Source organism: Muscardinus avellanarius, assembly GCF_963383645.1.
Source record: "Muscardinus avellanarius genome assembly, chromosome: 4".
NCBI classification, from domain to species: domain Eukaryota; kingdom Metazoa; phylum Chordata; class Mammalia; order Rodentia; family Gliridae; genus Muscardinus; species Muscardinus avellanarius.
In genome coordinates, this window is record NC_137789.1 from 40036063 (window position 1) to 40052400 (window position 16338).

Genomic DNA, 16338 nt, shown 5'->3' on the forward strand with positions numbered 1-16338 from the left:
ATATAATTTTAATTCTTGTATATTCTATAACAAAATATTAGCTTAACTATCCAATTCCCATCACAAGTATACTGAAATTATAGTATTTTCAGCCAAATTTACTTTTGTACCCTTATTTTTAATTTAAAGTAATAATTACTGTTTTTCACTTATCAAAAGAAGAAAATACATTTATTTAAAAGAGTAATCTGATTATATGAAAAATACTTCATATGAGACAGAAAGATCAAAGGTTCAAGGACAGTCTCAGCAACTTAGGAAGACTTTGTTTCAAAATAAAAAATAAAATAAGGCAGCTGGGTATGATTGTATGGCTCATACCTGTAATTCTAGTACCTGGGAGGCTGAGGCAGGAGGATTTCAGGACAGCCTCAGAAATCTAGCAAGACCCCGTTTCAAGACAAGAAATTAAAAAGAGTTGGGTGTGTAGCTTGAAGGTAGAATGCCCCTGGATTCAATCTCCAGTATAATCAATCAATCAATCGATCGATCGATCAATCAATCGGAATGGGGATCTACCTCAGAAATATAATGCCCCTGGTTTCAATCCCCAATACAAAAACAAACAATCAACAACAATGAAAGTAACACTCTAACAGAGATGATACTTATTTCATCCAAGGATTTAAAAACAATTTTTATTGGTGTCATCCAAGGATTTTAAGTGGATTGTTAACAAAAAAACTCTGCATTTTTCATTTTGTATACTATTCATTTTTAAGACTTGTTGGCACAAAAAGAATATACAGATTGTGCTTTTAATTGAGGATATTTTTTGTCTATTAAGATTATGACAGGCATGGCCCTTTCATGCCATATGGGTTTGAAATTCCCATCCTGCCAGAAATAGAATTTTTTTTAAATCAAGAGAATTATCTCTTCTAAGAAAAATATTCTCATACAAAGAAAAGCAATCATCTTATTAACCAGAGATGTGAAGTGAGACAAATGACAGGACAGACAAGGCACAAACACATTGTCATACAGGAAGAATGTGCTTGCGTGCAGGAGCTTATGCACTGCTGCTGCTGGACAAATAATCTGTGTGAAACCCTGTATAAATGTGTGTGGGAGCGTGTGTTTGGAGGTTGCCTATTCTTGTTGGTAAGTCTTCACTATTATGTTTTAACCTAAGGAGAATGTTTTAATTCAGATATAATTCAGCAAAGACCACTGCGTAATCATGACCGCCATCAACACGCTGATTCATGTGCAATTGATCCAAAAGTTACAAGAGCTGTTTCTGAGTTCTTGTTTGTACCCACCATCTTAAGATTACATCAGAACTGAAGCATGCAGGACTTGAACTGACTTCAAAGACTAAACTTAGACTTCTAGCTAGTTTAACTTTTTTCTTTTATTGGTTCATGCTTTCCATTTGGCTTCCATATCCTGTTCTAGCTTGATGCCCCTTCTAGAATTTCACTTACAGATCTTACCGCCTTGGTTGGTGAAACACACAAATTAATACTGTGGCAGAGGCTTAAGACTTTAGCAATCTCATGCCTTCTACTTGGAATGATGCCTACTGTTCTTCCACCTATGTTTAGCAGTGTATTGAGCACAGCAGAGCGCACCCAACAGGGAACTCTAAATGCATTAGTCAAATGCGTTTACAGAGGGCTCGTGGCATTGTTAATATGCTGCCAGTGCTATTAATCATGAAGCTCAAACCCTTCAGTGCTACAGAAATATGAGATCTACTTTTTCCTAACTGTATATTTTCAAGTAAAACAATAAAGTAAAACCAGATCAGTTTAGGATTTCTAAAAATCACAAGTAATACTTAAGCCTATAGTATTCCAGGTTTATTGTGTGGGGGGGTACTGGAGATTGAACTTCTCAGAGGCATTCACCTCTGAACTATGCCTCCAACCCTTTTTATTATTTTTTTTTGTTGTTTTGAAACAGAAACAGGATCTCGCTAGGTTCCTGAGAGTCTCACTAAGTTGCTGAGGCTGGTCTTGAACCTGCACTCCTCCTGTCTCAGCCTCTCAAGTACTAGAATTACAGTTGTACACCACCAGCTCAAATTCCAGGTTTAAAAAGAAGCAATTCACCCAGTGTGGTACCACACACTTGTAATCCCAGTGCTTGGGAGACAAACAGCAGAATCGAAGGTTCGTGGCCAGCCTCAGCAACTTAGTAAAACCCTGTTTCATAATAAAAAGTAAAATAGGGCCAGGGGGTAGCTTGGAGGTAGAATGCACAAAAAGATGCAATTCTATGGACTTTGTAAAGCTCTTATGGTGATGTTAAATAATATTAATTGAGGGGACAAACGTCAGGTTTCTGGCTTGCCTGGGAGTCCTATGGGGAGATAAAGTTTGTATTCACACTTTATACTTAAAGAAGCTTTGTCTTGATAACATTCAATAAAATTTTGGTTAGCTATCTATCATAGTTTACTTGGAATTGATTAGCCTTAAAATTTGCCTTCCAATCTTCTAGCAGATCCATATGGTGTCATATATTTTGGGTTGATTCTAAGGTCACTTGACCTGGGTGCTGCCTCTTGCTGATGTTAGTAGATACCAATTCAATATTTTCTTTTCTTTGTGGTCTGGGGATGGAACCCAGGGACATTTGACCTCTGAGCTATACCACCTGCCCTATTTTTTATTCTTTATTTTGAAACAGGGTCTCACTGAGTTGCAGAGGGCCTCACTAAGTAGCTGAGGCTGTCCGCGAACCGCAATCCTCTGGTCTCAGCCTCCCGAATGCTGGGATTACAAGCGTGCGCCACCACACCCGGCTCAATTCAGTACTTTTTGAGCGGCAGGTAGGGCTCAGACTTTTAGCCCATTTAAAAAATTTGAAGGAATAGCTGAATATTTTATAAGCAGTGTAGTTTGTAGATTGTGAGGTTATAGTTAAGTTTCTAGTTCTTGGATTTCTCCAGTTCCAGAGGAGAAGGAAAAAAGACAAACCACTCTAGAAACTCAGAACTCCTTGAACCTGGAACATAGCGCTCTTGTTTAGCTGGCTGATTTGGCTACATTGGTTGGCAATCTGTAAACCCAGGCAAGATGGAAAGGATGCTGTGTGAATCTGTGCTGTGGGTTTAGCAATTTGTGCTGCCAATTTCAAAGCTCCACTTGCCAGGTTCTCTTATTGTCCAACTCTTCATGCTTTATGTGTCCCTCGAGACCTTTCTGATAAATGTGATTCCACCATATTTCCAAGAACCTGGGAATTCAAGATTAGCTGTGAAAAGATAATTTGTAATACATTTACCTTGAGCTTTGACTGGCAGTATTTGTTAATATAGCCCCTCTGTTTTGTCTGAAGTGTGTGTGTGTGTGCAAGTACAAAGGAATGATACATTGATTCCAAAATAGCAATGTTTAAAAGTTAGGAGGAAAAAAAAAAGCTGTTGATGGCTTCCTTAAGGTTGTTTCTCTTATAACTTAAAATACGTTTTCCAAGATGGCATGTTCTAATTTTTCTAGCACTTAATTGAAAGCTTAGTTTGAGAAATAGAGAAATCTAATTCAGAAATGTATTTCCTGGCTTCTGCTTTTCAATACCTATCACAGTTGTCGAGGGCTTGAGATAATGCCATTGATATCAATATATCTATTTTACTATTGGGAGTGGAAAGAAAGACCTCTAAGGAAAAAATTGGAGCAGATAAATAGGAGTTTAGAGGTTGTAAAGGTGGCAGGAAGTTGTAGGACAGGACATAGAGATGGGAAGGAGCCACAAAGAAAGGGCTCCAGTAACCTGAATAAAGGTCTCCTTTTGCCTCTTGGCCAAGTCCTAAACTACCTATTTTCTAGGCAGGATTCTGCAAGGCCCACCAGAAAATGAAAACTAGAAGATCTCTAAGCTAAACTAACATTTTTTTTAAAATTGTAGTGTTGTGAAGACATGGAATTCTGATTTAATGAAGTGGAAATACTTTCTTGAGATATCAAAAAGGCCACGCCCAGCTGGGCATGGTGGTGCAAGCTTGTAATCCCAGCATTTGTGAGGCAGCGGACACCCTCAGCTACTTAGCAAGGCCTTTTGCAACTCAGTGAAACTGTTTCAAAATAAAGAATGCAAAAGATGTCTGGGGGTGTAGCTCAGAGGCACAATGCCCCTGATTTCCATCCCCAGTACTACAAAAAAAAAAAAAAAAAAAAAAAAGGCCATGCCCTAGGAGTAAGAACCATGCCCCCTAACTTGGAACTAAAGAAAACCTACACCTTGGAACTAAAGAAAACCTTCAGTAGAACCATCTTACACGCCTAAACTAAGCCTCAACAAAATAAAATGATCCAACTAACTTAACTTCCTTTCAGAAACAAAACCCCAAATCAAAAACACTCAACATTCCTCAGAGGAAGATAACAAAATCCAAAATTTCTCTGTTTAACATAAGAATTTTTAAAAATCACTTGACATGTGAAAAAATGGGGGAAATGATGCATAATGTTAAAAATGGCCAATTTAAGATTCATAGATGACTTAGATTTGAGGATTGACGAAGAGAGCCTTTAAAAATCATAAATATGCGGGGCGCGGTGGCGCATGCTTGTAATCCCCACGCTTGGGAGGCGGAGACAGGAGGATCGCGCAGGTTCGAAGCCAGCCTTGCTGGCTTAAGAGACCCTGTTTCCAATATATATATATATATATATATATATATATATATATATATATATATATATATATATGTCTGGGAGTGTAGCCCAGAGGTAGAAGGGCTTCCAGGAACCCCAGTACCACCAAAAAAAAAAAAAATCATAAATATGTTTTAAAATTCAAAAGATCTTTCCCTATTGATCCTTCACATATGACCACAACCCTGGTTTGCAAATTAGTCCTATGGGAGCTTGACCCAGAGCTATCCAGTTAAGAGAGCTAAGGAATACTCATATTCCTCCTCTAAGATGCTATAAGAAATGTTTCAAGCCACTAAACTATTTAACAGGAAGAAATTGAACAAATGGATGAAAAGATAAATCACCTATAGCAGAGCAAGGAAAACAAAAAATTGAAAATTATAAAACTGAAAAATATAAAATATAAAGTAAAAATTTACTGGGTGAGGTGGGCAGCAAACAGACACAAGAGAAGAAAGAATGCGTAAACTTTAACCCATGCTAATAAAAATTATCCAAATTAAAGCATACAGAGGAGATAAAAGGAGAAAAATCAGGGACCACTGTGTGAACATAAACTGATCTAATGTATGTGATCAGTATAATGGAAAGTGAACAAAAGAGAAGAAATATTTGAAGCTATAATAGACTTAATTTTTCAAAATTTATGACAAGATATAAACTTTCAGGTCCAAGAGATTCCTTTCACTTTACATATTATATTTTTCAGTTTTATCATTTTCATTTTTTTAGGTCTCCTTGCTCTGCTATCTTAACTGCCCTGGTTGAGTTGTAGGGATTATTTACATATTGGAGATATTAACTTCTCCCCACATATCTGAATGAGAAATATTTTTCCCTTCCATGAGTTGCCTTTCTGTTGATTGTGTTCTATGATGCACAAGGTTTTACATTTTGATGTAGCATAATCTACTTTTTTCTTTCGTTGCCTGTGCCTTAGTATCATATCCAAGATAATTATTGCTGAATGTAGTATCATAAAGCTTTTCTTCTGTGTTTGCTATTAAGAGACTTATGATGCTTAAGTCTTTGATCCATTTTGGATTAATTTTTTTGTATAAGGTATAAAGTAAGTGTCCAATTATCAGTCTTTGTGTACCTAGTTTCCTCCACACCATTCATCAGGAAGCCTCCTTTTCCCACTGGATGTTCTTAGTACTCTGTTGAACATCATTTGAAAGTATCTGCAGAGACTTATTTCTGAGCACTCTTTTCTATTCCACTGCTCTCCAAATCGGCCTTCATGCCAGTACCGAACTGGTTTGATTTAAAAAACTGTAGTTTTATAGTATATTTTAAATCAGGAATTGTGAATCTTTCAATTTTTTAAGACCATCTTAAGCATGTATTAAAAGCGAGAACAAACGACACTGTGTGCCTCCCAATATCATGTACGGAGAAGAACACAGCACCTTTTCTCTAGTAACTTTGCCCCCACCCCCAACAAAACAATATGTCTTGATGGTGGTGATAGAGGAGGCATATCTAAACTGAAGGATATTTTGTAAAATAATTGGCATATACTTTTAAGAAATGTTAAGGCCATGAAAGACAAACAGAAGAATTTATTTAGATAGAAGGAAATTAGAGACATGGCAACTAAATCTGATATGTGAACCTGGGTTAGATCCTAGACCTACAGAGAACATTAATTATCAGATAGCAGAGCCATTATGAAAACACTGTGGACATTCCTCAAAAAATAAAAAATAAAACTACTATGTGATCTAGCAATTTCACTCCTGAGTGTTTTTACAGAGGAAATAAAATCAGTACATTGAAGAGAGGTCTACACCACAGGTTCACTGCAGCCTTGTTCAAGGCAGCCAGGATATAATCCACTTAAGAGGACATACACACACATCATAACGGAATATTATTCAGACTTTAAAAGAAGAAAAGTTTGTCCTTTGCAAAAACATGATGAACCTGGAGAACTAAGTGAAATATTATGCTAAGTGAAGAAAGCCAGGCGCAGAAAGACAAATACCACATGATCTCCCTCATATAGAGAATCTAAAAAAGAAATAGAACTGACATAAGCAGAGAGTAGAATGGTAGTTACCAGGTCCTGGGGAGGAGGAAAAGAAGAGACCAAGGGTATAAGGTTTTATTTAGACAGGAGAAATAATTTCTGGAAACCTATTCATACAGTATGGTAAAAAAATATTTTTACTACAAAAAATGGCATGTGAGGTAATAGTTATATTAGTTAGCTTTATTGAATAAGTTACCAATGTATAGATACATCATAATATCACAATACATTTATCAAACTATAAAGTTCTTGTTAATAACTTAATTATTAAGTTATACAGTTATTTTTCAAAATCATATTGTATAGCTGGGCATGGTAGCACACATTTGTAATTCCAGTACTTGGGAGGCTAAGACAGAAGAATCTCAGGTTTGAAGTTAGCCTCAGCAACTTAGCGAGACAATTTCCAAATAAAAATATAAAATAGGGCTAGGGGTATAGCTCAGAGGTAGAATGCCCCTGGTGTGTGTGTGTGTGTGTGTGTGTGTGTGTGTGTGCATGCGTTTGTGTGTGTTTCTGTATATCTACATAGAGAATTATTAGGAAAAATGTAGCAAAGCGTTAGCACAATTAAATGGTACCAGTTAATGCCGGGCGTGGTGGCGCACACTTGTAATCCCCGTGCTCCCAAGGTGGAGACAGGAGGATGGTGCAGGTTTTAAGCCAGCCGCGCTGGCTTAAGAGACCCTGTTTTCAAATAAAAAAGTATAAAATTAGGTCTGGGAGTGTAGCCCAGAAGTAGAAGGGTTTCCAGAAACCCCAGTACCACCAGAAAAAAAAAAAAAAAAGGTACTAGTTAAAGAAGGTACTTGGAAGTTTCTTTTTTTAAACCTTGCTTGCACTTTTTCCTTAAAATATAAAAGTAAATTTAAAAAAGCAGCAAAATGATGGCTAAATATAGACATTTTCAGACAAACAAAAGCTGAGAGACTGTTGGCACCAGATCTGCACTGCAGGCAATATGGAGGAAATTCCCAGGGCCGAGGAGAAACGATCCCAGATGGGAGCCTGCATCTGCAGGAAGGAAGAGGAGCGCTGGAAATGGTGAGATTTCTAAACTATACTTTCAGACTTGTAATTCAATATAGTGGATTAAGCATGTGTGTTGAGCTACTCTTCATCCTAACACTCCTAAAAAATTACTGTAAAGGCTAATGTTATAAACCCACAAAAATAGAGGGCATCCGTTGATCAGAGCCTGCAACAACTTTCTCGAATGAAAGTGGGGGGTTGAATAAGTATTGAATGTGAGAGCTGAGAGGAGGGAACCTCACTGAAAAGAACACACAGTGTGCAGTGTACCAAGGAAGCCGTCCAGCTACCCCTCAGAAGGGTTAGGATTAAGTTTAGGATTCAGGAACTCCAGGTCCTGCAGAGATAGCAAAACATGAGTCTGAAAACTAGTTACTAGAAAGGCAGTAGGCAGAACGTTCAGTGCGTACACATCCCTGCAGAGAATACCTCCTCTCCAAGCGGACAGATCAAGTAAGAGGGAGGGAAGGCGGCAGAGAGATTGATTGTGGATTTTGCTTTGAAAGACATGTCCTTGAGAGCTGGGCAGTGAGCGTGTGAGTTAGTGCCCCTGCGCACAGCACTCCTTATTCTGCTGTATAGGTTCAGAGACCGATGCTTCCCTGTCTGCTTACCCAAAGTGGCAACTTGCCAGATGCAAGTCCTGCCTTGGCACATACCTAAAAGTGATCTTTTACACTGCTTCATTCTTTTCTTTCTTTCTCTCCTCTCTCTCTCTCTCTCTCTCTCTCTCTCTCTCTCTCTCTCTCTCTCTCTTTCTCTCTCTCTCTTTCTTTTTTGGTGGTACTAGGGATGGAACCCAGGGGCATTCTACCTCCAAGCTACACCTACAACCCTATTTTAAAAAATTCTTTATTTTAGCCGGGCGTGGTGATGCACACTTGTTATCCCTGCACTTGGGAGGCTGAGACAGGAGGATCGCACAGGTTCGAAGCCAGCCTCAGCTACTTAGTGAGGCTTTCAGCAACTTAGTGAGACCCTGTTTCCAAATAAAATATAAAAAAGGTCTGGGAGGTAGAAAGCCTCTGGGTTCCACCTCCAGTACCACCAAAAAAATAAAAAAAATAAAATAAAATTCTTTATTTTTGAAACCAGGTTTCATTGAGTTGCAAAGGGCCTCACTATGCAGCTGAGGCTGCCTGTGAACCACAATCCTCCTGTCCTCAGCCTCCCAAATGCTGGGATTCCAAGAGTATGCCACCAAGCCCGGCTGCTTCATTCTTTTTTTTTAATTTATTTATTTTTATTGGTGCACTGTATTCATACATCATAATGGGATTAAAAAAAAAAACACTTTTTGTAGACATACATGCACACATCGCCAAATTAGCCCCTACCCGATCCCCACCCCATTCCCTCCCCATCCCTCCTTCCCATGCTTGGCTTAGTGGTTGACATCTAGTATTATAGCAATTTATCCAAAATTAACAATGATAATCTCACAGAACAGTTTCATTTGTCTGATACCAACCTTTTGATGACTTAAAGATAACATTTCAATATTTCTTTTTGCTTTCTTTCTTACCAGAGAATATTTTTTTCTTTTTTCTTTTTGGTGAAACTATCATACATTTATTTATTTATTTTTCAGAAAAAAACCTATCCTAATGTGGAATATGGACTCTAGATACCCAAAATGATCTCGAAAAAGAACAAAGCTAGAAGATGTATATTTTCTGATTTCAAACCATATAAAGCTACAATAATTGAAGCAGTGTAGTACTGTTATAAAGGCAGATATATAAACCATTGGAGTTAAATAAAAGCCTAGAGCTAAATTCTTCCCTATATTGACAAGTTATTTTGACAAGGTTTCCATGAACATTTGGTGGAGGAAATAATAATCTTTTCCCTAAATATTGTTGAAAAATAATAATTACATGAAAAAGAATAAAATTGGACCCTTACCTAACACCATATACAAATATTAACTCAAAATAGATAAAAGACCAAAATATAAATCTTAAGACTATAAACTTTTAGAAGAAAATCTGGGTCATTAAACCTCACAACGTTGAAATTGGCAGTGATTTCTTGGATATGATTTCAATGGCACAGGCAACAGAAGAGTAAACAAACTCCCCATATAAAAAAAATATTGTATATCCAAAGACAATGTAAACAGAGTTAAAAGTTACTGATAGAATGGAATAAAATATTTCCAAATGCTATATCTGAAGGTATATTAATATTCCAACTAGAAATCCTAAAAATTAGCAACAATAAAAGCAAACAATACAATTCAGAGATAGGTAAAAGACTAACATAAATAATGAATCTTCACAGATAACCAATCTTAGTTGTCTGTTGGATGGAAAATCTTGTTTCTCTAGTTCTGATGTATGTTACCTAATTCTTCTTTGTAGTTAATATCTTTGAGTATTTTCTCTAGCGCTGGTTTTGAAGACATAAATTCCTTCAGTTTCTGTTTGTCATGGAAGCTTCTTATTTCTCCATCTAATTTGATAGAAAGTTTTGCTGGGTAGGAAATTTTTGGCTGGAAGTTTTTTTCTTTCAGAGTTTGGAATATGTTACTCCAAGCCCTTCTGGCTCTCATGACTTGGTTTGGGAAGTCTGGAGTGATTCTAATTGGTTTGCCTCTGAATGTCACTTGTTTTTGTTGCCTTTAAGATTCTCTGCTTGGCTTCCACATTTGTCATTTTGACAGTTATGTGGCGTGGGAATCCTCTTCTCCGATCCTGTCTAAAGGGGGTTCTATAAGTTTCCTGGACCTGTGTATCGACCTCTTGCTCTAAGTTTGGAAAATTTTCTGCTATTACTTCCTTGAAGAGATTGTTGATCCCTTTGGTTTCACCTTCTTTTCCCTCCTTTATTCCAATTATTCTTAGGTTAGCTCTCTTAAAGTGGGCCCATATTTCTTCAATGTCAGATTCCTGCTGTCAGATTTTTTTTTCTAATTTAGAAACTATGTGTTCATTTTTGGAGTGATCATCTTCTAAGAGCGAGATTCTATTCTCCATGTGGTCTAGTCGGTTGTTTGTACTTTGAATTGAGGCCTTTACTTCATTAATTGCATCCTTTATCTCTTTTTGGCTCTCTCTGAATTCTTTTCGAAACACCTCTATTATTTCTACAGTTATTTTCCTGATTTGATCTTCTAGAAATCTCTGAATTTCTGTTTTATCGGGTTCTGATGTTGTGGGGTTGTGGGCATTCATTGCTCCATTGTTATTCCTCTTTCCCATGATTTCGGGAGTTTGTGCCTTCTCTGGGTTCTTCCCTTGGGTCACTAAGACTTCAGTTAAGGTGCTCTGGATCTCGAGTCTGTGGTATCTCAGTCCCCACTACTCCTTTACTAGGTTGTATGGCAGAGTCTCAGACCCAGGGAGTCGATAGAGGCTGCTTTAGACCATGAGGGGTGCCAGGTTGGGCGTTCTCCTATGGTGTGATATCTCTGCCACCGCCACTCCCCCACTGGGTCAAGTCCCTGTGGGTGCTGTACTGGGATTTCTTCTCTAGGGGCTGCAATTTGACTCACTGTTGTTGAGTGCGCCGATGGAACTGTAGTTGACTCGGTGAATTCGCTGCTGCTGCCGCTGGTGGCAATATGGCGCCGCTGCCACGCCCTTGGCTGTGAGGCTGGCATATTTCTTCTCTGGTTTTGCGCTCTGCTCTGAGTCTCAGCAGGGTGTGCTGAGCCCAGCCCCTGGGAGCTTTAGATGCTCTCTGCGCCGAAAAATCTGCTGAAATCCGCCCAGCTGATCTGCAGTGGCTCACCTCGGCTCGCTGTCCACCGCTCCTCTCTGGAGCCTGGTGGGCTGTTGAGTGCAGTGGTCTAGAGCTGTCCGGTGAACTCGCCGCTGCCACCGGCAGTAAGGTGCTGCTGCTGCGTCCTCGGGCGTAAGGCCGGCGTGTCTCCTCTGTGGCTCTGAGCTCCGTTCTGAGTTCCCCTCCTCTCTGGGGTCTGGTGCAGCCTGCTTCATTTTTAAATGTGAGTGAGTGGGCAACCAAAGTCTTCAGAGCCAAAAGTGTCAAACATTAAAGAAAAAGATCTAGATATGCGCGAATGAAATAATCCCTACAAAACAGTGACTATGGGGAAAAAACTAACTTGTATAAATGTAACAGTGTTCTTAGATACATGCATCTATCTAAATAGCATGTTAGCCAGCTTTTTTTGTCACTGTGGCAAATGCTTGAGAAAGACAATTTAGAGGAGGAAAGATTTGTTTTGGGTCATGATTTCAGAGGGCTTAGCCCAGGATTGGGCAGCTCCATTGCTTCGGGCCTGAGGTGAGCAGAGCACCGAGGCAGAAGGACGTGGAGAAAAGAGCTGCTCAGCTCATGGCAGACAGGAGAAGGGCTGACAAGGGCCAGCAATGTACTGCCCTTCCAAAGCACGCTCCAGTGACCTGCTTCCTCCAATCAAGTCCCAACACCCATCGTTTCCAGTAGTCCATTCAACTAGATTCAATTAGTTCACCATGACCAAACATCAACATAAATGAGTTCAAAGTGGGATTCAAAAGTAACTACCAAGAGACCCCCAAAATCAATTAAAAAGTCATTGTCAAGTGTCCTGACCTAGATAACTGATCTCTTTTGGCTTTGCTGTACCCTCTTGGAAGTTAACATACTTCCTCTTGTTATTTTTCCCCCCATCTGGTAAGCTTTGATTTTTCTGCTCTCTCAGTATTCAGTATTTTTTTTTTTTTTTTTGGTGGTACTGGGGTTCCTGGAAACCCTTCTACCTCCGGGTTACACTCCCAGACCTATTTTTTAAAATTTTATTTGGAAACAGGGTCATTTAAGCCAGCGTGGCTGGCTTTGAACATGTGTGATCCTCCTGTCTCCACCTCCCAAGCGCGGGGATTACAAGCGTTCGCCACCACGCTGGGCCTCAGTATTCTTAATGCAGCTGAATTTACCATGACTCTCAGTTAGTGGCTTCCTTTCATAAAGGCCTTCACCAAGCCAGGACATCTCTGTATAGCTTCTGTGATTGATGTCAGCCTGATTCTGTGGAAATGGCTTTAATTGTTACTAACTCTGAAATGCCCCAGAAGAGGGCCGGAAATTATCACCATTAGTCTGAGCAAGTAACTTTCTCATTTTTCTAAGCTGGACCTAGAGGGATATATCTATTCCACTGGAAGAAACTGAAGCCTGTGAAGTAATCTAATGACCTAGGAGTGCCCTCAGTGGTGGCTCGTGTGACCCTCCCAGACACTAGGGACAACACTACAAAGTATACAGTAGGTGCTTAACAAATCATCAGAGGCTCATGAGTGGTGTTTACTGAGGTCGATTCGGAGCGCTTCACGGCCTAGTGTGGGAGAACAGCCTTAAAACCTCACACTCTCCATGTAGTTTCAGTTCTGGTATTTTTCTTAGTTTCTTTTTCTAAAAACAGGAATCTCTACTTATCTCATGGGATTACTGAGGGGACAAAATTACACCATATGTGAACATAAAGTTGCAAATGACCAGGCTTTTTAATACAGTGAGGCCATAACTCAACTCTTGGACTGACCAGAAAACACTGTCTCTGACCCACAGATGAGCTCCAGGGGGCTCCGGAGGCCCCTACAATACAGTTCTTCAGCAGAGGTCCTGAGGGGCCCTAGGCACTCAACTTCCAAAGGGGCTTGAACATCCAGGGTTGAACACCCCCAGCCAGCAGACAGAGGACTCGCAGACAAAAGAGGTTCTATTTCAAAACCCAGGGCCTCTTCACAGCTTCTCTGGAGGTTAGGCTGGGCCTAGGGCTGCCACCAGCCTGGAAGGTCAGTGGTACCTCACTTCCATTTCGTTTTCAACTTTGAAGATAGTGTGATGATCAACAAAGCTTGTTTCCAGTGCCACCTTAATGTCCGATGTCCTTTCCACCTTTCATCTCTATCATTTATTTTTATGTCTCAGCATCCACACACATACCCTTAATTTTTTTGAGCCTTCAGGCCCGGTCGGGATGAGCTCAGTTTGTCTGTAGAACGGCATTGGTCAGCCTTCCATCCTTGTGACAAAATGCCCGAGAAAAACCTACAAGCAGGAAGGATTTGGGAAGATTTATTTTGGCTCATGGTTTCAGTCCATGGTCACGCGGCCCTGTTGCCTCTGGGCCTATGGTGAAGCAGTATGTAATGTTGGTGAGTTGTTGGCAGAGGGAGCTCATCTCATGGCAGACAGGAAGCAAGAGAGAGGGAGGGGGGAGAAGAAGAAGAAGAAAAAGGAGGAGGAGGGGGAGGAGGAGGAGGAGGAGGAGGAGAAGAAGAAGAAGAAGGAGGAGGAGGAGGAGGAGGAGGAGGAGGAGGAGGAGGAGGAGGAGAAGAAGAAGAAGAAGAAGAAGAAGAAGAAGAAGAAGAAGAAGAAGAAGAAGAAAGGAAAAGAGAAGAGAAGAGAAAGGAGGGAAGGGACAATATTTCCTACAATATCATAGCCCAGCAACCCAATTACTTGCACTGGGCCCTATCTCCTAAAGGATCCAGCACCTCCCAATGGAGCTACAGACTGGTGGCCATGCCATAACACATGGACTTTGGGGACACATAGATTCAAACCATAACAAAGTCTAAACGGTCCCTGGATCTCAGTGGAAGAGGACATCTGTGTAACCTTCTCATCGCCTGCAGGGGGCCAGCGCAGATGTCTAGGGAGGCTCTCCTCACCCTTGTCTCTCACAGACTCCATGACATAGTTGCCACCTCAATCAATACGTCCATCCTAACAAGCACGGCCAAGAGAACAGGGCAAACCATGAGGCTTGCAAAGCTTCTCCCCAGAAGTGACACCTGTCACCTGCACTCCTGCTGTGTCAGTTGAAGCAAGTCATGTGGCTGTTTGTAACTTTAAAGGGAGCAGAAAGTATAGCCCTACAGTGTGCCACAAAGAAGAACAGAAATCTGTTAGAGTTGGGCGTGGTGGCGCACGCTCGTAATCCCAGTACTTGGGAGGCTGAGACAGGAGGATTGCAGGTTCTAGGCCAACTTAGTGAGACCCTGTTTCAGGATTAAAAAAAAAATAGTGCTGGGGATGCAGATTGGAGGTAGAATGCCCCTGAGTTTTCAATCCCCAGTACCACAAAAAAAAAAAAAAAAAAAAAGAGAGAGAGAGAGAGAGAGAAAGAAATCTTTGTTATAAAGTAGTCACAACCACTGCTCTCATGGCAGGAGGAATAACAGCCTTTCAAAAATGTCTACTTCCTAATTCCTTGATTATTCTGTAACATGGTAAAGAGAAATAAAGTTTCACATAGAATTAAGGTTACTAATCAGCTGATAATGAGATTATTCTCTGTTGTCCAGGTGGGCCTGATATGATCACAAGAAATATGGACAAGGGAGAGAAAACAGAGTCTGAGAAAGAGAAATGATAGAGCTGGCTTTGAAGGTAGAAGGGCTGCTATGGTGGTGTGGGTGTGGTTTGTCCCGAAGGTCCCAGGTTGCGTATTGATAAGAAGTGGTGGAACCTTTATGAGGTGAGTCCTGGTGTAAGGCCACTGGGGGCGCTCTCCTCAGGAGGAATTGATGCTAGTTCTCATGAGAGGCTTGCTATGAAGAGTAGCCAGACCCCATGGGACACTCTCTGGTTTGCTGTTTTCCCTCATGTGCTCCCTCCATCCGTCCATCATTAGACTAGGCCAACGGGCCCTCACCAAAGCTGAGGTAATGCTGTGCTATAGCTTTCAACCTCCAAAACCACACACTAAATAAACCTCTTTTCTTTATGAAGTATCAATTCTCGGGTATTTTATTATAGCAACAGAATGACTAGCACAGAGGCAATAAGCAAAGAAATGCGGCTGCCTCTAGAATCTAGAAAAAGCAAGGAAACAGATTCTCTCCTAGAGACTCCAAAAGGAACACATTGATTTTAATCTACTGAGACCTGTGTCAGACTTTTGAACTACAGAACTATAATGAGTTTGTTTTGTTTGAAGCCAATACATTTGTGGTAATTTGTAAAAGTGACAATAGAAAACGAATCTATCTCACCTTTAAAACATTACATTTATTTTTTCCTAACTGTAATTTGATCAAATTTGATCAAATTTGATCAAATTTGGAACAAGGAAAAGTAGAAAAATAAGGTATAAAAGAAACCCACAAATGAAAGCTTTTAGTATGTCATATCAGTATTATTTGTTGCATATGAATACATGTGTATATATGCATACATATATTGTAAAATCAGATGACATGGCATAGTTTTGTAGCCCAATTTTTTATTTAGCAATGGCTCATGAAAATTTTCCTATGACTAAAGTGTTGTGTAGTCCAATCAGTCACAGGTAGATATTAGAATCCGAAATGCAGCTAGTCTTAATTGATGTGCATGTGCATTTAAGGGAAAAATACCAATTTCAAAGACTTAGTATGAAAAAAGAATGGAAAGTATCTGGTAATTTTTAGTGTTGATTACATGCCGAGGCAATTATACTTTGGTATGTGGCTGGAGACGGAGCTCAGTGGTAGAGTGCTTGCCTAGCATGAGGAAAGCCCTGGGTTCCATCCCCAGCACAGCAGAAAATATATATGTATATATGGAAGAAATAATAATGCTATTATTGTCTCTTCTTGCTTTTTAATGTGGCTGCTAGAAAATTTAATGTTACCCATATGGCTAGCTTTAGAGTTGTGTTGCATAACACTGTTCTAACATGTAAGATTTAAATGCAAATGTTTTTTTAAGAAC

At 39.9% G+C, this 16338-nt stretch overlaps 1 protein-coding gene across 1 annotated transcript in view; it reads left to right on the plus strand.

The window, feature by feature from the left end:
- Window positions 1-15277, plus strand: part of RGS22 (regulator of G protein signaling 22) — a gene marked incomplete at its 3' end in the record, with an annotated part of 176305 nt that extends 161028 nt beyond the window's left edge. Inside the window, exon 25 of the mRNA XM_080694745.1 lies at window positions 15078-15277. Within this exon, the coding sequence (XP_080550871.1) occupies window positions 15078-15277 (200 nt within the window). The remainder of the gene's footprint in view (window positions 1-15077) is intronic.
- Between the last annotated feature and the right edge of the window lie 1061 nt (window positions 15278-16338).